Source organism: Falco punctatus, assembly GCF_963210335.1.
Source record: "Falco punctatus genome assembly, chromosome: 8".
NCBI lineage: Eukaryota > Metazoa > Chordata > Aves > Falconiformes > Falconidae > Falco > Falco punctatus.
In genome coordinates, this window is record NC_137588.1 from 19,567,406 (window position 1) to 19,591,059 (window position 23,654).

Consider the following 23,654-nt stretch of genomic DNA (forward strand, 5'->3'; position numbering starts at 1 on the left):
GCGGGGCGGGTCCGGGCGGCGGCGTTGCCGCGCCCCGCAGGAAGGGCCGCCCGCCGACCCGGAAGGCCCGGCGGAGGCAGCCGCTGAGGGCCCGTGTCAGCGCGGGCAGCCGGTCGCACCTTCCCCGCCGCCGCCATGGGGAAGTCATTCGCCAACTTCATGTGCAAGAAGGATTTTCACCCCGCCTCCAAGTCCAACATCAAAAAGGTGAGGGAGGGCCGGCAGCTACCGCGGGCCTTGCCGGGCGGCTGGGCTGGGCTGGGGTGAGGCTCTGTGGCCCCTCGGCCGGCCGGGCCAGCCAGGCCGCCTCAGCCGCGCACCGCGGCCTCCGGGGCGGGGAGCGGGGAGCCGTCCCGGGGGGGTGGGGGGAGCCGTCCCGGGGGCTGCCGGGCTCCCGGCACCGCAGTGGCATCAGCGGGGCAGGTCGGCCTTCCTGCGGCGGGACCGGCGCTGTGGCAAGGGGGAAGGAAGGGGCAGTAAGAAAAGTTAGGAAACATTTGAAGCTACAGGTTTGCTTCCTTATAGGTGTGTGCGACTGTCGCCTTTTCCTGGGCCCTTAAATTTATAATATAAATGTGTATGCTTATACACGTTCCCAGCACCTGGCTCTCTGGATAAACAGGCCCCACGCACCGTCCGGGCCGCCCCCGCCTGTGGGGCCTGCCCGTGTTTCCCGGTGTTTCACACCCGCCTGGGCCCGGTGCCAGGGATCCCGTCCCGAGGAGTGGGCCGCTGCGGGAGCTGCCGAGGGAACCGGGGTGCGGGGAAGGTGGTGGCACCCCTGGGTGTTCTCTGAGCCCCCTCCTCCCACGTACTCAGCTTTCCCACGTCACTTCAGTTCCTAAACGTTGTTGAAGTTGTATCAACGTTACTGCCTGTGGGAAATTCGTTTGTTGAAATGCTGGACAAAAATACTATGCTTTATGTGATTGGAATGGGAATTTTCCCATGTTAAGTATTTTCAATACATGAAGCCAGTTAAGTATTTATACATGATTGTATTTTGTGGTATCTTTTTTATTTGTTTAAATTAGGAACTTACTTGTTTTAACTAGGTATGGATGGCGGAACAGAAAATATCTTACGATAAGAAGAAACAAGAAGAATTAATGCAGCAGTATCTGAAAGAACAGGAATCTTATGATAACAGGTGAGAATTAGCGTAAGATCACACACACTTCTTCCTAATGTCTCTTGTTTTTGTCATAGTAAAGGGCATATCGTTGTGAGTTATTTGAAAAATTGTCTGCCATTGACCATAGTAGTAGGAGAGGACAATGACTCATAAATTGGTGTTTGATTAAGCAGAGGTCACAAAAACTTCTTTAAAGTGGCTTCTGTGCATCTTCTAATTCTTTTCAAAATGTGTTACATTGCATGGAACAGTAGGTAACCTTGTATAACAATATATTTGGGTCACACAAAAATGTCTGTCATAATTCTGTGGACACAGAGTTACATTTCAGTTGAGATTGTGTACCAAAAATCACGCATTTCAAGGGAGCACACAGAAGCATTGACTGGTCTCTCAGGTTTTTTTGATGCTCAACTTCTGTTGCTCAAATTAACAAATGAAAAATTCCCAGTTGTTATAATGATTTCCTGCTGCATATTTGCATGGGTTTTTTGTTGTTTTGGTTTTTTTAAATATATATAAGTAATATGACTGTTTTGTGTGTAACATCCCAAACTCTGTCCTTTTTATTTAGGTTGCTTATGGGTGATGAGCGTGTGAAGAATGGTCTTAATTTCATGTATGAGGCCCCACCTGGAGCAAAAAAAGGTACTGTGGTTTCCTACTCTTGAGCAGGCAATACTGACAGTACCTTCTGAAGAAATGAGCACAATGTCTTTTATTTTAAAATAATTTATTCATACTGAGGTAATGCTAGAAGGTATGATTTTTAGTTCTTTCTATGGTAATATGCAGAAATACATAGCATATAATAATTTTGATCTCACAACGCTTTAATTTATTTCAAATTGAGACTAGTTGGGAGTTTTTGAAGCAGCAGTTCAGCGTGAAAGGAAAAAAAATGGATAAAATACCTTTCCTGGCAACAACAGAAATTCTGTCGTTGGCCAAAGGTGTTTTTTTTAGCCAATTATAAAGACATTGAAGGAGCACTAGACCTTACCAAGGTGCTTACTCACCTTTTTAGAAATAGCAGGGTCACTTTTACTTAAAAACTCTGTCCATAATTCAGCTTGATGCATGTAAGGCATAGGAAATACCAAAGCAAGAAGTTAATAAGTGGAAGTTTTAGAAATAATAGATACTGAGATTCTGTAGTCAAAAGTGCTGGCTGACCTGACTGTGGTGGGTGACTATGACTTTATTTAGTAGATTCATAAACTGAAGTTACTTAGTACCTGGTGGGTACTCATATCAGTCACTTAATTTTAGCAAAATCTGAATATAAGTGCAGAACTAAGAAAGCATATTCCCTTTAAAAGAAGACACGTCCCCTTTAAAATGCATCTTTCCCATTTGCGCAAAACCCCTTGGAAGTGCTTGGATGGGCTCATTCTTGTAGAGCAAATTTTGCAATTATTTAACTTTAAAAGCTCTTAAAGTAATCCCTTAATCTTAGAGCATATTCTGCAATTTTAAACTAGTGATTTTTTGTGATAGAAGATTTTAGACCTAAGTATTGTTGCTGCTTTTGGAAAACAAGTCTATACAGTTCTTTGTATTTATATATCAAATCAGTATAGTTTGAAAAGATTATTCTGGTTTTATACATTTGTAACCATATACTAGAGGCTGATTATTTATGTGCACTCTATTTAAATAAAGTTACTTTCTGAGTATTTGCACCGTTGTATTAATATAAACCATAGAATATTTTGTGTATAACTTAGACACCAGCTGCATTTTACATGCATAATTAACGTACTTTTTCTTTTCTTTTCATGACTTCTGAACATTCAAAGAGGAAACTAAGGAGGTATTTCATTACATCATTTTGTTGTTTTCTTCCTACTTAAAATATATTAAAAGAAAATATTTCAAACTTACCATGTTTTCTATTTTATAGCAAGAAGGAGAAACTGAATACAAATTTGAATGGCAAAAAGTCGCCCCTCGAGAAAAGTAAGATATCTGAATAATTTTTTTTTTCTTTTTACTTACCTTTCATATCTCTTCCCCCTGCCCCCCCCCGGCCCCTTCCTGTTTTATTTTTGAGCAGGTCACTTGTGTAATCTTGTCATGTCCTAGCAGTTAATTAGTAAAACCTGCAAACCTAGTACTGTTTCCTTGATCAGCTTAGTTTTTGTTTTAATTTTACATCTATATTTGAAAACACATTAAAACTAATGTTTACTGGAAGTGTATCTCTGAAGTGGATATACACTTAACAATAAAAGGTAGTTTGGGGTAGGATGGTTTTAAACAAAATAGTAATTTGAGTATTCATTTTCTCTGTGTTTGTGTAACAGATATGCTAAGGATGATATGAATATCAGAGATCAGCCATTTGGTATCCAGGCAAGTTCCATAAATTTCACTCTGTGGATGTCTTGGGTATATTTCAAATATTATCTAACTACAGAACATTTACATGGACTCTCTTAATTTTATCATCTGTTTCTCAGTGAGTTTAAAAGCTTCTCTTATGCCTAATAATATAGATATTTCTGTAAATATTAAGCTCTGTAGTTAACTAAATTATGTCTATTTTTTTTTGCCTTTTAGGTGCGGAATGTGAGATGTATTAAATGCCACAAGTGGGGTCATGTAAACACTGATCGCGAATGTCCGTTATTTGGCCTTTCTGGAATTAATGCAAGCTCAGTCTCCAGTGATGGTTCAGGTAGGCAGCGAATGTCTTTTAAAGATGCTGGTTAGAAATTTTGGGGGAGCTAATAACATTTAATTTTAGAAGGTTTAAATTTATCATAATTTAAAGAATTGATGAAATGGGAAAATGCTTCTTTATTCCAAATGTATTCTACAATTTCAAGTTAATTATTTCAAATGGCAGGGACCTAATTTCCTAGTTAACATTTAAACAACATTCCTAGTTGACACATTTAAAAAAGATTCCATAATGACTGTTGATTCAATTCTATCTGTGGCAAAAATTAAGAAGCTGCAACAGGATTGTTTATCAGAATAATTTTTTGTTGTTGTTGACGCATATTGTCAATGTAATGGGTTGTCAGAGACTGCCCCAGTTCAGATTCAGGCACACTGCTTGGAAAAGCTGGGATGTATCAGTATAGCTTTGTTAATCACTTGGAAAAAAGGAGAGGCTTGGGTGGTTTGGTTTTTTTATATCATAATTGTGCTTCTGTAAGTGGGCAAGCAGTTGAAACCTAGATTTCCAGATGCCTGGTTTTCTTTCAGCTGCCTTCTCATTGCTTCCTGAACTACCATTTTTTTCCTTGATTAGCTTTCCTGTTACTTGAGGTCACACAGCATTTAGTGTTAGATGAGGTTTAAAGTGGATATAAACATTCAAATTGAATACTTTTTTGCCTACAATACTTTTGTTTTCTGTAAGTTGACCCAAGTTTGTAAAACTTTAAAGATTCTTAAATTTGTGACACATTAAAGAAGCACCTGATAACACGGGTGAGTCTTCAGCCTTGCTGTACTGTGCTTTAAGATCACGTGCAGCGTTGTGTATTCAGCTTTGCAGGGATAGCATTACAATTGCACACTTGATAACCTGAGGAAGGACAGAAAACCTCCAGGTGTTACCTGTTTGATGTAGTAGCTCTTGGTTTTACTACATACTTAGCCTACCAAGAATCTTGCTTTTCAGAATTAGATCACCTAGACGTGTCATTTCTTTGAGATGAGGCCTGGGAGACTTAATTTAAAGGAAATAGTACCTCTTATGTTCCCCTGCTTTTAGGCACTGTCTGATGATTATACCATTGTTTAGCCAACCTGTAGTTGACATTATCAGCCTTTCTGTTCAGTAGATTATAACATTAAATAATTTTCTTCTTTCTTTCTTACCTTGGAAGAAATTGTGCTTGTGTTTGGTGCTGGTAGAATTATATTGTGCAGCTCTTAGGTGTCAGATATGCTTTTGTGCTGCAGAACTCACTTCCCCCCACCTCCCACCCCACACTTCAAATTACGTGGGTAAATTTTAGGAGTGTTTGGCTGGGAAAGTGGAAAGTATTTACATGTGCTTGCACAAACTTGAAAATGGACTCCTTATTATTCATAACAGTGTAATATGGACACTTTGTAGTGTCAATACAAGACTAACTGCTTGTTTCAAACCTAACTGAACCGATTATGTACGTGTAGACAATGTTTGACTGCTGTGGGTGTTTCCCAGTCAGGGAGATGTTCTCTGGGTAGCTTTCCAAACTGCCTTTCTGAGCCTGAAGAGAGGGATTTAGCACATATGATGTATTTTGCATGAAGAAAAGTGCTGTAAAACTACTTGGATGTTCCCAGACTGTGCCAGTGCCCTCTCGGTTTTAGCTCTGGAACTTAGAGTGTGCTATGCTGAGCATGGACTTTTTTTATAGATTGAGGAAGGATTTCAGGGAGTAGGGGTGGGTGACAGATCAGGGTTTGTATATATAATTTGTAAGACGCTGTTCTTGGATTTGAATAGTCAGCTGTAATGATACTGCTACTTCCTTTTCTTTCTTTCAGGGACACTATGTAAAAACAGTATAGGTAAAATTAAAACAATTTTAAGTTCTCCATTTAATAGCAGATATAAGGCTTATGGGGAGTGGTAAGATCATTAATTAGATCATCAGATAAAAGGTTGTCTGCTTTTTCTAACCTCAGGAATACAATCCTTTTATCAACTTTTCTAAAACTTCATCTGACTTAATAACAAGCTAAATTACACTCCTTTGATGACTTTAGAAAATTCTATGTATGTAAATGAAGCACTATAGTTAAGTGAGAACACAAGTTACTGAATTCGCTGATTCTCTTAAGACTCATAACTCATCTATGAGGCGTATTAAAGCTTACATCACACATTTTCTAAAAAATGGGATTTTTTTTCAACTAAACCCTGGCACTAGTCTTACGTTGTCTGGGATGGGAGTAAGTAGTTATCTTTGCACTGCTGAGAGTTGTTACAGTGCAGGAAATCTGCAGTTAGCTCTGTAAAATTAACCTACGCTGAGGGTAAAACACTGTGTTTACATTTCCTAACAAGACACTGCAACATTAAAAATCCAGATTCTTCCATGTGCCGATCAACACCCCCCAACAATGTAATCTTGTCTTGACCATTTCTCTTTATTGCTCTGTTTTGTCTCATTACTTCTACGTAATTCTTGACTAGCCCTAATGCTGGATCAGTATCCACCTCCAAGAACCTTCTTCTGTTCCTCTGTGCAACATATGTCCTCATGCTCTGCTGCTTCCCACGTCTCAATCAGTAATTCCATGCACTCCTAGGCTGCTTTTATGTCTCTAGACTAAATTCCTGATTATTTCTCATTATTTTATAGTACTGAAAAAATGTCCATTGCCACATTGTTCTTATTCAGGTTGGCTAGAACTGCAGAAAATGCTGCTTTGTAAGGGACAGAGACTTTTTATGATATCATCTTTTTATGAAACCTTTCTGTGTTTGACAAATTGATGATTAGGCTTAAAAAAAAAAAAGGGGGGGGGCTTGAATTGCTTCCCATCCACCCACACACTTCCCCTGCCATGTGTCACAAATAAGTGTCTCCTCATGCTTAGAAAACTTGTCAAAGACATGTAAATAGTCCAGAGTTTTCATGTATCACGATTGTCAGCACACACACAAAAAAGTACAAAACCACTTGGCTTCTAAGTTCTGAACTCCAAAGAATTTTCAGAAGCTGTTTGTTCATTTCTACAGTGTAGAAGAAAATAAACACCCTGAAGAGAACAATGAATAGGGATTTCAAGGATAGGGAATGATTGTTTATAATACACAAGAAGTCTGGAATGTTTATTTAATTTATTTGTATGGAGTTTTAATAAATAAATGTGTAAAATTGCAACCAGCTCTCAAGAAAGTCTTGAAAAATGTTGGGCTAAATTATTAGAGCAGATAAGACTTTTAAAGGTCAGGAAGTAATTCCATATGTAGAAAACCATCTTTGAAAATTTGTTCCTAGCTTGTGTGTCAGGAAATTGAAATATAAATATTGTCTCATAAATAAAAGGGTACATCTGAGAAATATACATATAGTAAGGAATGAAGGTGAAACCAGAAGAAAATTTTAGTGCAGTAGTCAATATTCCAGGACTCCAGCTAGTTTATGGAATTAATTGTATTGGAAGAACCAAATTTAAGCTATAGAACATTGAATTTTTTTTTTCTTTTTTAAAGAGCTAATCTTTGGAATTTTTCTATAAAGTCTTTGAAAAGAGCGCTTGCTTTCAAGGGATTTACTTGGTAGCACATTATTTCCTCTTATCTGTAGTCTCTTCATCCTAGTAAAAGTTGATCTGGCATCCTTTTCTTGCAAACTGAACTGAATAATTTCTTCTGGGCAGTGTGTGGTAGTTGCACTACCAAAATTTAGGTTAAGATTCTTCAAACTTTAAAAATCCTCTCCCTTGTTAGAGCACAAAGTGCATCAGCATAGTGTTGGAAGATGCTAGTCCATGTATGGCAAAGCATCCTGGCTGGTAATGAATCTGTAAGCAATCAGTGCTTGGGAACCCTCAGCCTCGTGGTTCTAAATCTAGTATTCTAAGGACATTGGCATCACTAATTTCTGCAGAAGCAGATTTAAGAAATGGTCTGTCTTCCCTGTAGGAGATGTTTAGCAGGCCTCTTTCTTCTCAGCCTTGTTTTGGAGAAGTACACTTAGCACACAGGAAAATAGAGGACTGTCTTGTTCACTGCTGTCTTCATGCATTTGCCCAAATACATTTCTATCCACAGAACAGTAATGGCAGAACTTCTTCAGATGCTCTGCTGTAAAGGAGGACTGAAACATCTTACCCATACAAGTTTAGGAACCACAGGAGAAGCTTATTATATACTAATTAGACTCATGACTGAATTCCATCATGTAATAACTTTGAAGTCTAAAAATCTCTGGTGTAGAAGTGTAACTGCCGTCAGGAACATTACTGGACAGAGTTAATTAACCTGGAAGGGAAACAGGATGGTGTAGCTCAGCCCTACTCTCTGCTCACTCATTCTCCCCCACAGAATGGGGAGGAGAATTGGAACGGTGAAAGTGAGAAAACTTGTGGGCTGGGACAAGACAGTTCAATAGGTAAAGCAAAAGCTGCACACACAAGCAAAGCAAAATCAGGAATTCATTCACCGCTTTCCATGGCAGGCAGGTGTTCATCATGGGTAATGGTGACTTGGGAGGTCAAATGCCATAAGTCCAAACGTCCCTTCTTCCTCCTTCTTACTGCAGCTTTTATTGCTGAGCACAGTGTTGTATGGTATGGAATATGGCTGGAGTCAGCTGTCCCAGCTGTGTCCCCTCCCAACTTCTTGTGCACCTCCAGCCTGCTTGCTGGTGGGACAGCCTGAGAAACTGAAAAGGCCTTGATGCTGGGCAAAGTGTCCCTTGCTATCAGCACTGGTTTGCTCACAAACCCAAAACACAGCCCTGTACAAGCTACTATGAAGAAAATTATACCAGCCAAACCCGGTACAAACAGTGGTGGCCACAATAGTGCCAACGTATCTTTATGTATGTACAAAAGATTGGCACTTACCTAATTGGAGGGGCATTTTCATCTTCCTCCTTGGTCAAAAGCAAGAGCTTTTGACAGAAAATGAGAGTAAAAAATAATTTCATTAGGATAACCAAGTTACTGAGCTAGAAGAGCAAGAGCAGCTTTTCCCCATCCTTCCCTTTCTTCCTCCAAAACTGGACCTTCAAAGGTCAAAGTGGTGACTTCAGTTTACTACAAGCCCAGGGAGCAATGTAATTTTTTTTTTCCCAAATGCCCAAATCAGTGAGTTTCAGTAGGATGTAGACTCCTTATTTGAATGAGAAAAAGTTTAAGTAATATAGAAGCAGAATTCAAGAGCACTTGTTACAAGATCAGTTTGTATTTTGTTCTTTCTTTTTTTCCTGCTTCCAAAAGAGAGCAAAACAAAAGGTCTTATTTAGACTCAGACTGGGTTTTTTTAGCCTCAGACAAAATGTTTGAGTTCGAATGAATGCAAATTAAACTCCTATGTCTGTTTTAGTTGCATTATCAAAAGTTCCTGCTCTGTTTTTCTGTGGGGAAAAAGAAGGTATTGATTGCCTACAGACGTTTTTCTTCACATCATAAAATAACCACCAAAACAGGCTTTTTCTTTCCCATAACTTCTATAAGCTGTGATTCTCTTATTCCAGCAGCAGGATACTTGTCTTTGAATCTTATGTGAAGTGCATTGTAATCTTTCTCTTTGCACATAAACTGATTAGCAATAGCTGTTTTGGATTCAGTGTTGAGTATCTTGTAGCAAAGACCAGTCATGGACTTCAGTTTACTCTGGTGGAACCACTGCAGGGCAAAAGCACGTCTGTGGCATATAACGGTGTTTGGTGAGACTGCTGTCTTTCAAGACCTGACATACACTGCAGTGCTCCGGCAAACAAAAATAAGTACAGTCAGTACCTTAACTTGGGCATGGTGGCTTGGTTATTTTGCTTCTGGGACCATTTTATTAATCTAGCTGGTAATTCCTATAAAAAAAAATAATAATCTTACCATTAAAAAAGTGCCTATTGAATAATATCTCACCAGTGAATAGAGATTATTTTTGCAATAAGGCAATTTCAGTGGATGTGGTTATCATGGGATAATCACACCCCTGGGGTACAGCCTTGTCTGTAATCTCCCAGGAGTGTAATTATTCATGATAACTGCATCCCCTGGTGTTGCATTATTTCCATTATGAAATTCTTAGTTTTAGATATAAAGTAACTTACTTTGATCACTGGAAACTGCAAAGTAGTGTTAGAATGTTCCAGCTGTGAGGCTTACAGAGACCAACTTACAAGATTTACTTCTCCTTTACAAAGCTAAATTAGGCAATCAAAATGCTTCTTTGGGCTAAACTGATTTACAGGGGTTTTTACTGATAAAATTCTAAGTTTCAAAGTCCAGACAAGATGAAAGTATCAGTTATGGTTCTGACTTTATGTGCCACTGTGTATATATGCAAGCATAAAATATGTAATATATACCAGCAAAAAAAACAGGCCACTAGCATCTAAAAGTTTGCCTGTTTTTACAATCCTTTTTTGTCATTAACCAGCAGCCTCTGTTGATTTTTAATTTTTTTTGTGATTTTCACTGCTTTTTTTTTGTGAAGTCTGAAAAGCCTTTGATTTCATTAGAATAGAGACTAGTAGGTTTTCTCTGCAGAATGTTTTGAAGTAATACTGTTACTTCACTTCAAAATTGCCTGCAAATTTTTAGTCAGGTAAAGTTAGGACAAGCTTTTTTCTCTTTTCCTTTTTTCTCTATCCTGTTCAATGAGGGTTGGGGGACATTGCTAAAAACCTATGAAAGCTTAAATGCTTACAACTTTTATCATATGTTTTTTAGAACAAATAACCTGCTGGGAACCTTACTGTCTTACGAAGAAAGGTAATTGCTATCTAGGAAGTAAGGCTCATTTCTCAAACGGGGAGGTAGTTGTTTGAATGGCATAGTTAGAGGTGGCACAGCAAGATTAAAAATGATTCTTACGCTCTTGGCCTCTGAAACCGAAGCCTGGGGGGTGCTGGACGTCCTTCTCTGCTATGGACTACTTTGCTTGTTTTACAGCTGACTGGCTCCATGTGTGATCCGTCCAGTGAAATTACTGACCAGAAAGAGGCTACTGTAAAGTGATTAGCATGCTGTGGAAAAGTCATCGCCTGAGTGCCCCTCAGCTAATTGTGGCTGTAGCTTCCATCAGTCTGTCACTTAGTGTGTTCAACTGATCTTTAGCTTTTGGGTGAAGTTCCTTTCCATAGTAATCATTGAAATTACTAGTCATACGGAGTCAGCAAAAAAGGAAATCTCTGTCTATGTTGTATTATGTCTATATCTCGCTGCATTTTTTCAGTGACAAATACAGTGCTTTTTTGTTTCCCAGCAGATAAAAATGTGCATTGTATCAGGAATGCAGGAATTTATTTAAGTGTTCTCTTGAATCTGTAATAACAAAGAGAAGGTATTTGAATATGGTAACTGTGAATATTTGTATAAACGGTCATCTGTAGAAACACAGTGTGTAAAACCTTCCTTTATGATCTGCAGCTGAGACCTTTGATTGTGAACAGTAGGAACCTTAACTAAATCTTCACATAGTTTCAAAACTGTCACATTTTAGAATAATCCTCCATTTATGTTTCCGAAGCCTCTGTATTTGGTGTGAATGCATAAAATACAGATTTCTTAGAAGTCTTGTGCTTAGTGTTTAAGCAATAAATATGGATTCCTATAGCAGTTTGATACTGTTAAATGGGGTTTAGTACTCAAAAAAAGTAAAAAGGGAACAGGTTTCTCTGAAATACCCTAGGACAAAAGCATGACAGATCATACTGAAATTCTGTGCTAAAGTGTTAAATTCAGTTAAACTGCAGACCATCTTAAGAAGAGCTAATTAAAAGCCAGATTTTTTTTATTCATTGATTTATCTCAATGCCAACTGCAGCACTTGCTTTGAAGTGTAAATATGGTCAAAATGCAGTCAACCCTGAAATAGGTGGTAAAATTATTAGTAAAAAATGATCAATTCTGTATTAGTGGAGGCAGCATAAATTTGCAGTGTTCTTCATGACCAGGATCCTGATCACATAATTTTGATAATGGCTCTTTGTACTTCAGATAAGCAAGTGTCCACTGCTATGTCTGTTACAACCACAGTAAAACTTCACAGATGAGGCAGTGTGATTAGGTTCAGTCTGTAAATTTTTTTCTGGTTTTGTTCAGTTTCCTTTCAAGCCATATGAAAAAAACTATGAAACTCTGTGGAGAGCACAAAAATGTATATGGATGTATTGACATAGCTGTCTACTGATTTTAAATTTAGTTTCTCTTTTAAATAAAAACCTAAAAAGCCTTGTATCATATGTTACGCCTTTGCTGCCACCCGGAGAAGGCAGCATTCTGAATTCAGAGTATGTTCATCCTTCATGTGATTGTGTGCTGAACCAAAATCCACCAGCAGAATGGTCTTATAAAACCTGGTGAATGTGAAAGAGCTGTTTGCATACTCCCTGGAGTATGTACTTATTTATTTATTTTTCCACAGCAGGGTGTGGCTTCAGTATCACCGTTATGTAGAAACTCAAATTACAACTAGGAAGAGTTATGTTGTCTTCGTTCTTTCTTATATGCATCTTGGACAACATGCTTTAGGCCTACTGTTAACAAAAATTATGTAGTAATAAAGGGTAAGCCTTGAAAGTATCTTGTCCTTGATTCATAAATTAATTTTTAAACACTGTAGAGTGGCGTATACTGGGTGTGATGTGTACTGGTGAATTGATAGCAGATATACAGGTGTGCTTTGTTTACATTTATGTTTATGTAAATTATCTCTCTAGTTCCAAGTTAGAAGTGTGATGATGTGTTGATTGTGGTGGTTTTAGATTTAAATGATCACTCTGTAAACTAAAAGATGTCCCACACCAGAGCATGTTTTCAGGAAGGGGAAGCTCTAGAAAAGCCCCGTTCCAAATACTCTGTTTTGCTGATACACAAAATGAGCATTAGTTAAAATAAAGGTTAAAAAGTTGTAATTAAAATAACACCATGAAGAACCTTCAGCCTTTTTCGGTAACTTTTATATTGAGTAGTCCATTTCATAACAATATAGAACTGCAGCCGCTATCTAAGTACAGTTGGTTACCTTAATTTCCCCTGCCACAGGTGGGGATAGTGGTTACACTATTGCTGTTCCTTATCTCTTTGCTTTCCATATGTATTCCACAATAAAAATCCATTTAAAACTTAATTGACTGCAAAGAGTAATTCAGTTTGCTCATCTGCACTGGGGACAGCAGTGAAAGCTGTTATCAATAAATTGAGCGGATACTGTCAAGACTATGCATCATGAGTAGATAGAAGTAAAACTGCTATTTTTGATGATACTGGCAATCATAACATTATGGTCTGTCCTTACTGCCACTGAAACTGTTGCAGAAAAAGTGGTATTTAATCACAGTCGTTATGAAAAGAGGTTTTAGTGTACTATTCTCTAATATTGGATAATTTGAATAATGTGCTTTAGACATTTTAATGGAGGCCTGCTAGCTGGTATGTTACAGCTAGCATTGTTCTCCTATGAGGAAGCCTGTGCCCGTGCCTCCTGTAGGAAACATTGTGGCAAGGAGAGGGTGTTACATATACTCTGCATCTGTAGCTTCAGGAGCGGTACAGAAAGAATTGAAAATTAATTGCAGCTATAGGTTTCTCGTTTCTGGGACAGGAGAGGGGGTAGTTATGCGGAGTGGGAGAGCTTGCTATAAGCTAGGCATTTAAGTAATTGAAATCCAAAATTATATTGCACATACACACACACACACCAGATGCTGAATAGAAACAGAATTGATCTCTGTTAAGCGTGATAAGAAATTGGCATGCTTTTTGTTATAAAGGAGCAAATTTACAATATGTTGTAGAAATCCTAGTAGGATATCCTTCTCCAATCCAGTATAATTGATGCTCATATAGGCTTCAGAAAAAATCTTTTTATAGCTCTTTGTTTATTTAGTTGTACAAGTATTACAAAGATGTACCAGCAGCTGTCAAGCTAAGGTTGCACTCAGCTTGTACTTTGGAAAGACTAAAAATCCTTTTCTTCATTGAATGGTTTGAGTTTCCCGATTTTGTGCCCCCAGCTCTTTGAGTCAACTGAGCTATCTTGATTTTTTCCTTAAATAGCATCTTAAACAGAAGAAAACAGAGAGAATTAATCCAGCAAGAACTTCTGTGGGAAGTAAGAAGCAGGAAGAAACTGTAGCCTATTTGCTTGACAAGACTACCTCTTGAGAATTACAAAGGCCATGAAAAAATACTTTAAAAGTTCTTTGGTGGGTCTTTAAATATGGAGCCTCTTTTGTGCAAGCCCGTAATATAATTTCAAGTACCTGTAGCTGTAGAAAACTGAACAAGTTGTCGGTTATCTTAATGCATAAAAATAAGTATATCAGCAAGCAATTAATTCCACTATATGGTAAAAAGCTTTTCTGAGACTATAAATTAATTTTAAAGCAGATAAATGTTTTAGCTTTAAAGGAGTGTCAGCTGGAAAAGTTTTACAGGTTTTTTTCTTCTCCCTTTTTTTCTTCTTTTTTTTTTCCCTCTCAAAATGTAAATTCCAGAAAATAAGCCTGACAGTCATATTCAGAAATAGCAAGGTACTGTATTTGACTTGTTTCAGAAAGAATAAGAAACAGATGATGAAACATTGTAACTTTGGACTTATTTTTAGTTTGCTGGTAGAAGAATGCAGAGAGACTAATTGTCAGAAGTTGTAGCATTCAGCTATTTTGACAGGAATCTTACATCTAACGTTCTGTCAACTCACAGTATAATGTCATCTCCAGATGTTTTGACCGGGATGACATCCTGCGGGTAGCTTCTTCACACTGTCTCATAAGTCCATAAGGAATGCAAATATGAGGACATCAGAATTCATAGTAGACAAAGTATTTTTCTATGCCTAATGTAGGAGTAATTTTTTGCAAGTTGATGGATGCTGTTCAAGAATACTTAGTTAACATCAGTTCCCAAAGTTTTAGCCAGCTGGGAGCCTCTCAGCTCAATTTTACTGTGTGTTTTACAGTTTATGGCTTAATTAGAACTTACCTAGGTCAAGATATATGGCTATTAGGTATACTTTGTACTGTTTGCTCTGAAGATCTTGGAGGGTAATGACGTAAGTGTAGTCATAAGCCAAAGACAGGCTGAAAAGATTTACCTCTTTGGCTCACCAGGCAAACCAAGTTTTGTCACTCCAAGCATAGTTGCATGTCCAGCAAGTAGGACTCCACAACCGATTCACAGCAAACAAAGGAAGAGGCCCTCTACCAGCCAATATACTGCTGGCTCCAAGCTTTAAGCTTTAGCTCCTAAATAAGGAAGTCAAAGACACTTCTGAGAAGTTGAGTTTTTCAAACCTCTGTTAAGTGAGGTTCAGTGTTTGGTGTTTCTTCTACAGATTTTGTGTCCCTCGTTTGTGTTAGCCAGGAGAAATGCCCTGTTTAATTTTGTAGTGTGGAAATGGGAAAGCAATTGTTTGCTCACACAATTAGGCACCTACATCTTTTAAAACTCTGCAAAGAAGCTGCCCACAGTGTGTTACAAATCTCAGTGCTGTCACATAAATTAGCTGTGCCCAGGAATCCTGGGAGACCTCAAACTGTACTGATTTCAAAGAAAATCAGATCTGCTTATCAAGAATTGTCAAAGTGTAAACCAAAAGCAGTCTGATGAGGCGTGGATGGGAAAGGAAAGTTACCAAGCATTTGATTCCTTTGATTCCAAGCAAAGGAGTTTAATTATAAGATTAAAATCTTGATTCTCATTGTTGTGTTGCAGAAATTAGGTAGTAATAAAGATTTGTTATTAAGCTGTGCAGCTGTTGTCAAATAGAATGTTTTAATAGAACTTCTCAGCCTGGACTTGTAACCAGGTAGAAAACAGTCTCTTTAGGCTTCCCAGATCAGATACTGTTTTCTCTCTGCTGTGGTCTAGCATTGCTACCTGCACAGAGGTAGCGATGCAGTCTTGCTGTCATTGGGCAGCAGAACTTCTGGGAAGTTCAGTGGCATCAGCTGTTCAGGAAAAAAGTGTGAGCAGGTTCACCTGTGTTGTCCTCTCAAAAATGTTAACGTTTGTTAAACTGCAAAGGTCATACAGTGGGAGAGAGCCCTCTGTAATCATCCGTAGTGGACAGCGTGCTTGTATCATGCCTGCCTGGCTGGGGTCTGAACACAGAAGGGTTGTGAAACAGAGCTGTGTTTTGACACCACTTCCATTTGTGGGGTTGGTTTATTTCCTGAATTTCATTTCCTAGCGTTTTGTAAAACCTTTAGTTACAGTAAAAATAGCATACATCATAAAGCTTTACGGAGATCTTGCTTCTCCTGACAAGCTAGTCTGAACCTAAATTACTGTTTCCCTCACAATTAAAGGGAGACCCAAACAGGAATTATTCCATAAACCACTTTAGTCTCAAGGTTTTGAAGGTGCATCTGGTGCTGCTTGTATACATCCACAAAGCAGGAATAACAGTCATTTGGTAACTGTCGTCATCGTGGTAATACCATGTTGCAACTGAAATATTGTAGATTGAGCTATGAGTGTCTCTTTGATATCATTAATAAACAGGGAAACAGAAGGCATTTAAATTATTTTTTGCCTGTCTTGCTTTCCTCCTAAGCTTACCTGTATTTTTGGTTTTTACATCTGTTGCTGATTTCACCTCTAAAAAGCATAGGGAAGCTAACTCAAAAGTTTGCATGCCATTGTGTGTTGGATCCCAGCGTGAGCAGCCACCTTGACAGGTCTCTTGTTCATCTGTATGGACTGTGCGTTACAGCACAACTGATACCATTCGGCATAAATACACAAAAATCAATAGTAGAGTGCATTAATTATAAACCTTTTACATAAAAGAGGAAATTATTTTGCTTACCACTTTCTAGCGTTATGCACAAAAAATGCCTGAAAAGTTTATTTCTAGAAAATAATTTTGAACTGTGCTTTTGAAGGCTGATATGCCTTTACACCCCTCTGGCCTCAGTTCTGCCCGTAGTCCTTGTATGGAACCACAAAGTTAGGTTCTGTCTTCGTTATTTTGCAAATCTTTATAGATTTGAACAAGTTGAATTCCTCTACTTACCTTTCACACTGATGAGAATAATTAGGTATCCAATACACATCAAAATGCAGCCAAGTCTGAGACCCTGAAGGAGGAGGAATAGCTGGTAAATTAGTTAGGTTACTTTGTTAGTAGTGGCTCTTGCTGCCTTTGAATAATAGTATTGCAGGCCATCCTGTCGAATGCTTTGGTTTCTTTGGTACGATGAAATCTTCTTTCACAACTCTAAACTTTGTCTCCATTCAGCTTCCTCGTAGAGGGTATTTGACTGAACGGTGTGGCTGGTTTGTGTGGCCTTTTCAAATCAAGATGCTTGCTGGTACCAAATTCTGTTGTTAGGTTTCTGTCTAATGTCTCTCTCTTCCAGCCAGAGTAGATTTGGGCAAGCAGAGCAAGGTTTTAAGTTTGAAATAAGCAAAAATGTAGACACTGGAGCCCATATACGTTCGTTAACTTATCAGTGAGCTTACAGTTACACTGTAAAATGTAAAAAGAAAAAGCGCTTCTGGTAACATATATTGGGAGGGTGGGGTATAACCCCCTACTTAATAAAAATGTAAACTTGAGGAAAGGCTAAAAGGTATCTTACTAGGAAATTCTTTTGCCTGGCAAAATAAGGAACTTGTGAAAAGAAAGTCAGTAATGCAAGGGCTTCTTAAACCATTTTCAAAGTTTTATCTTCTTCCTTCCTGCTTTACATATAGGCCTGTTTCTGTAAGCAATGTATTATACGGGAAGATGAAGAAAAAGTTGAAGATGACATTTTTTTGAGAAAGTGCTATTTGACTTTCCATATATTTTCCATACTAAAAATCTCCCTTTCCATACTTTTCTGAGCTAAAAATATATGGGTTTTGTCCATCTCCACAACTAAGGAACTCTTAAAACCACAACGCAGGATCGGTATGTTTCGTAAAACTAATTAATCGTATAATTTACATTTAGTTTACTGAAAAGTAGTCACCATGCGCTCCATGCTCTAGTTTACATTCCTTATAATTTAGATTTACCTTATACAGTAGTACTAATTCATTGACAGTAAAGTTGGTGAATGAACTGGTAAGGAAATTTACTGAAAGTGGCCTAACAAAAGAGTGCATGTGTAGGGTGAAGAAAAAGTACCTAATCAGACAAGTACATGAGGCTTTGATGATCATTAAAGCAAAAGAGTGAGTAAACAGGGTTTATGAACTATACAGTCAAGTCTGAATGATCCAAAATACATCCCATATTTTACTCCTTGTTAGATGTTTGCAAAGAAAGATGATGTGCCTAATCCCCAACACCTACTCTAACACAATACGTAGTGTGGGTTTTAAGCTGATAAAACAGAAATATCTGAGGAGAACCAGCATATTTGGGGGTCCCTAGAATAGCTAAGGGCACAGATTATTTTTTCACGTATTTATTTATATTTCATATGTATACTGAGTTTCTAACAATGGTTACTTTTTACATTTAAGTTCAAAACTTTGAATCATTTTGAGAAATGCCTTATTAGTGACATATTAGAAGTCCATTTTTCCTTTTAAGGAAGAGGGGGCACCTAAAAGTCTTATTTAATGTGCTTTCTTTGGGTTTCCTGTGCTTTTTTACTGTAATAAAAATATATTACTAGACTTACCTAAATATATATTGTTTTCAGCATGACAAAGTTACATAAGAGAATCCCCTTGTACTTAAAGAAAAATGCAATTATTTTCTATTCTGAATCTCCAGACTGCTGTTTTAGAAAATCATATCTGATTATTTGCTCAGCAGAAGATTATTGAGTTGATTTAGCTGTGATTTTACTTAACAAAGCTTCAACTGAATTCCTACTGTGGAGTCCAAAAAAGGTAGAGAGATATAAATGATACATTCAAACTGTGATTTTTGTGAACAGGGCCATCAATGCACCCCTCGGAGCTAATAGCGGAGATGAGAAACAGTGGGTTTGCACTGAAACAAAATGTACTGGGGAGAAACTTGACCGCAAATGATCCATCACAGGTAATGATCTTTTTACCAGTAAGCTGAAAATGTCTATAAATCTAAATGTGATTGCTTGTGAATTGTTACTTAATGTTTTCAAATATGCATATCCATAGGAAAACTGAATAGCTATACCAGTAGAAAAATGTCCAGAAACTTACTGTTTTCCAGACTTGTTTCAGTCAGAATGGTGAATCATAAATTGCTTCTTTTAAAACCACGCATAATAAGATAAATCCCTCCTCTGGGTGACTAGAAATTCAGTTTTTCATAAAGGGGATGGTTACGGGTTTTGCTGCGTACTTCCGATGCAATGCTAGCCTTTGAATGAAGTTTGAGGAGGCATGCACAAATAATTAGTGCCAGTAATGCTATATCTAAAGATGTTTTTACTTGATTCACTATTGTTACATTTATTATTTCTGGGAGTGAAAATATTAAATTGTCTTTACTTAAACTGCACAGAGTACATTTCTAATTGAGGTGCTTTAATAAAACTGTAAAGTAAAAAAATCATGTATACTCCTTGAGTGAGCCACTATGAAATAAGCTTTGTTCATGCAGCAGGATAGTCAAACCACTAATAAAGAGGGGAAGACCTCAAGCTGGTCTTGAAATCTTGAGTAAATCAACAATTCATTGTGTCTCCACAGATGGATGTACCTTTGCATTTAAAAAAGCTATGTACCCCAGAAAAACGTAGCATATGGGCACCGTTAAATGAGTCATGGTGATATCAGTATGTTTGGTTTATGTTAGGTATGTTGGGGGTTTTTTGGAAGAGCTTTTTAATCTTTATTCTTTCCCCTCCTGAATGTGGTTAAAATTAAAAACATCACAGTGGAGAACTGTAGTGTACCAGATGCACATAATTTGAAGAATTCAGGGTCTTCAAAGCAGCTATGCTTTGCTGATTGCGTTACTGTATGTAGATTATATGATTACAGTATTTTGCATTGCTAGAACACTTTATGAACATTTAAAGACTAATAACACAACAGTGAGGTAGATGTCTTAATACCCATTTTCCTAATGACTAAACCGAGACAGAAAAGTAATTTGCTTAAATTACTCTGGGTTTTAGCAGGACTAGCATCTTACCTATTCATCCAAGCACGATAACAATGGAGTGACGAATCCTGAGAAGTCATGTGGGTTCCAAAATTGGCTCATTTTTATTAACTATTTCAGAAATATTTCTTTCCCTAGCAGTGATTTTTTCATATGTTACTAATAACTCCTGTTGTATAACCCCCACATTATAACACCTACTCAGCTTTGAGACAGAATGGGGAGGGGAGGGGAGGGGGGTCACTTTGTAACGAGTATGCTGCTCTTTTTGGAAAGACTCTTAAGCTGACTTAGTAATACAAATACATTTGTGCCTGTACAAAACCAAGGTACATAGAGGCATCACTTTTAATACAGACATCTGAATGAAGAGATTATTATTTTTATTAATAACAACTTAATGTCTTGCCACATTTTCCTAGGAATTTGTTGCAAGTGAAGGAGATGATGATCCAGAAGTTGAATTTTTAAAATCACTATCAACCAAACAAAAACAGAAACTTCTAAGGTAAGTGTGGTAGCTAGTGGAGGAGATCTGTATTGCCAGTAGATCTGACTCCATGATTGTCCCTGTAACTCTTCTATGCCGTTGAAGAATTTAGCACCATCAGTGCAGAGGAAAATCAGCTTGCTTTAACATACACTTGGCCACAAGTGGCATTATGCCACAAGGGTTTTTAATCTAGTTGTTTCATTTTAATCTGGCTCTTCCAGTCTAGTTGTGATGCCTTTGCACCAGGGCTCATTTCCAATTTAACTGGGATACTGAAGAAATAATAATAATAATAATAATAATAATAATAATAATAATAATAATAATAATAATAATAGGCTGGCTGAAGATGCTGTCAGTTGCTATTTTAAAATATTATTTTACATTCCACTGTTTACAACATCTTCCTCTGGGATTAAAAATTATATGTTCTTGTTTACTGGTTTACAACTTGGCAGAGTTTGTTATCTTCTCCCGTGCGGCTAAACTGAACCTGACATTGCACCCCAGGCCGCGGCTGGCCTAGCCCGGTGGCTCTGGGATCAGGGTTTACAGTTTACTGCTCCAGCGGAGGGAGCTAACCCACTTTGTGGTTCTAATAAAATGTTAATGAGGTTTTCAAGTCTTTGCTTCTATCCTGCTGATTTCATATGGCAGGTTACTGACTTCTTTTTTTTCTCTATTCATTTGCAACATTATCTTGAAATAACTGAAAATGTTTAAAATTGAAAATATTAACTATTGCCTGGTAGATCCCATACAGGTATCACTATGTCCTTTTAAGTTAAGAGAAGTTTTGTATATAGAGAGTGGGAGGGGGGTGAAAGATAAATAGCTAAGGAGATACGTGGGTAGGTAGGTATGTATGTTATTCACCTATATAATAAATAATTATCTGAAAATAGGTGGCATATTTTACATTCCTTTTAAGTAAGGAATACGTATGTAGTTTGAGTCATTTAAAACAGTACTTTGAGCTGCTGGCCCAACACAATGAAATTATAATACTTTATCTTTGAAAGTTGAAGTTCAGTAAATATTTGAGTCCTTTAGATTTTACTAGTCTGAAAGGATTCTTTTTAATAGACTGAAGGTAGTTTCACTATTCAGTCACTGATTTTTTTGAAAAGAATAAACAAAGAAAGCAAAATGAAAGCTAGGTGAAAGCAGGCAAATAGCAGCAAATGCCTGTGCACGATGGAATATTGTACTTATAGCTAGAGACTGTACATTTCTAGTTGTGACAGAAAATGTTATTGAAAATATTGTATTGTTTGCATGAAGAACTCAGAGGCGTAGGCTTCAGAGTCTCAGTTTCCATCATTAATAGAAAGTGAATGCTAATTGCTTTTTTTTTTTCATTTTCAAAACCTTTTATGAAAATGCACAAACAAAAGCAGCAATGATTTCCCAAAGTCTCCAGAGCAGGCTGGCAAGGAAAAAAAAGCACTAGTGAATGTATTTATTCCTAATTACAAGGACAAAATTGACATACCTTACTTATCTTTTTTAAAATTAAAGAACTAAAAAATCATATTCCTCCTGTTTGAGAGCAGCTGTGGAGTACAGGAGGATTCTTACTATGGTTAACGTCAGGTTAGAAGTTTAAAAATAATGCTTTGTTGAGAGAGGAATTGAACATGTTTTTGTGGAAAATAGCACATTTACGGTGTAGGTCATAAGAAGTGGTGAACTTTAAAAGACAATGACTTTGTAATTTAGAATATTTTAACACATCTGATTGTGCTACTCTTCTGTTTTGAAAATGAAAGGAAGTTGGATCGTCTGGAGAAGAAAAAGAGAAAGAAAGACAGAAAGAAGAAAAAACAGCAAAAGAAAAAAAGCAAAAGTAAACACAAGAAACGTAAGATGAGATCCTCTTCCTCATCCTCCAGTGAGACTTCAGTAAGCAGCAGTGATAGCGAGACTGACAACAGAGATAAAGCGGCACAAAAGAAGATGTATTCTAAGAAAAGAAAAAAAGACAAGTTTTCAGAAGCTAGCAGCAGCGATTCAGAAGGAAAGGCAAAGATGAGGAAAGAAAAACTTTATGAAGATCTCCCCAGTAGTCACGGTAACAAGGACAAAGATAGGGAGAAGTACAGACTTTTAAAGCAAGATAGTTCTGCGGAGAACAACAAATGGAGCCTCTGTGAGGGGGAAAGGAAGTCCAAAAGCAGATACCATAGCACCGACAAGAGAGAGACTGAAAGAAAGGAGAGGGATAGTAGAAGCCAAAGCATGGATGAGGGGAGCAGGACAAGCCCTTGCACAAGTCACAGCAGTTCCAGGCAAAGGCAAGTAAGAAAAAGTCCAAGTCAAAGCCCTGGTGAGGAGCGGCACAGGAAAAATGAAGCCAGGAGCCCCAGCACAGATGCGCACAGAGAGAAGAAAAAAATGAGAGAGCGCTATGGGGGCAAGTGCAGTAAAGTGGAACGTGGAGAAAGGAGCAGACGCAGTAGAAGCAGAAGCAGAGAGAGGAAAAAAACTAGGTAGTATAGGGGGCAGGTGCAAACATCTCCTTTTTTTGATGAATACCTTTAACAAGGGCTCAGTTACATACTGCTGTTCCTTTTCCAACCTCTGCAACTAGCATTTCCTACATAAAGCCAACAGCATCATTTCTATAATGTTGGAATATTTGTAAATTAGGTATAAATGTGATGATATTTTTCTTACTGTATAAATATACTTGTTGGCAAATACCTCTTGTATACATGCAGTAATTCATAGACCTGATTGTAGCGTTTTAAAATATTTCAGAGCAGTATGTGATGTTCTTGGTTTTGTCAATGATCATTTCTGTTTAGATGCAACTGAGAGGGGAAGCGGAGAGTAATTTGTGAAGAGTCCTGGGACATGCTAAATGCTAACAAATGTTTGAGATCGTTCTGGATAAAACCACTGCTTCAGATATCAAAACATTGTATTGTAGAGGGGGTTTTTTTCATGCTGAAGCATTTTTCCTAAATTTCCCTGTAAGAGATCAATTTCACGAGTGAAAACAACAGAGACACATAGTTCACATAAGTGTGTAGCCAACATTTTTTGACCTCCTGCGGTGTACAACTTGGTCAGGGCTATCTAAACATCTTGAACCCCTGTTGGTATGTGTCAGTACAATGTCAAGTTATTGTTCAATAATCTCTCAAGACATGAAAAGAATATTTACTGCCTCAACTGTTTCAGGTATTTCATTGTTTGTGGTAGAAGGTTAATGTAAATAGTCATCTTTTTGTTTTCATGAAACACTTTCTGGGTTTTTAATGATTGTCAGTCATTTTCTGCGCATGTTGTTATGAAGATGGACTTGTGTAATAAAATACCTTATTCTTTAGAAA

General features: G+C 37.7%; 1 protein-coding gene across 2 annotated transcripts; it reads left to right on the forward strand.

The window, feature by feature from the left end:
• The first annotated feature begins 29 nt into the window (after positions 1–29).
• Positions 30–23,654, forward strand: CIRSR (corepressor of RBPJ and splicing regulator). Of its 2 annotated transcripts, none has more exons than XM_080400552.1 (10): positions 30–207; positions 1,056–1,150; positions 1,710–1,783; positions 2,938–2,951; positions 3,042–3,097; positions 3,445–3,493; positions 3,701–3,818; positions 18,661–18,767; positions 20,243–20,328; positions 22,086–23,654. In XM_080400552.1, exons 1-10 carry the CDS (start codon positions 136–138, stop codon positions 22,807–22,809), a joined length of 1,395 nt encoding a protein of 464 aa, XP_080256678.1. In that variant the 5' UTR covers positions 30–135; the 3' UTR covers positions 22,810–23,654. The 2 variants fall into 2 exon arrangements, with proteins under 2 accessions (XP_080256678.1, XP_080256679.1); XM_080400553.1 differs by having other exon boundaries at positions 164–207; positions 1,710–1,780; positions 2,934–2,951.

What these genes read in the sequence shown, in the direction of transcription:
- CIRSR (XM_080400552.1), top strand. Translation starts at nt 136, where the DNA reads ATGGGGAAGTCATTCGCCAACTTCATGTGCAAGAAGGATTTTCACCCC. An exon ending in CCAAGTCCAACATCAAAAAG is followed by an intron (nt 208 to 1,055) that starts GTGAGGGAGGGC and finishes TGTTTTAACTAG; the next exon opens with GTATGGATGGCGGAACAGAA. An exon ending in AGTCTCCAGTGATGGTTCAG is followed by an intron (nt 3,819 to 18,660) that starts GTAGGCAGCGAA and finishes TTTTGTGAACAG; the next exon opens with GGCCATCAATGCACCCCTCG.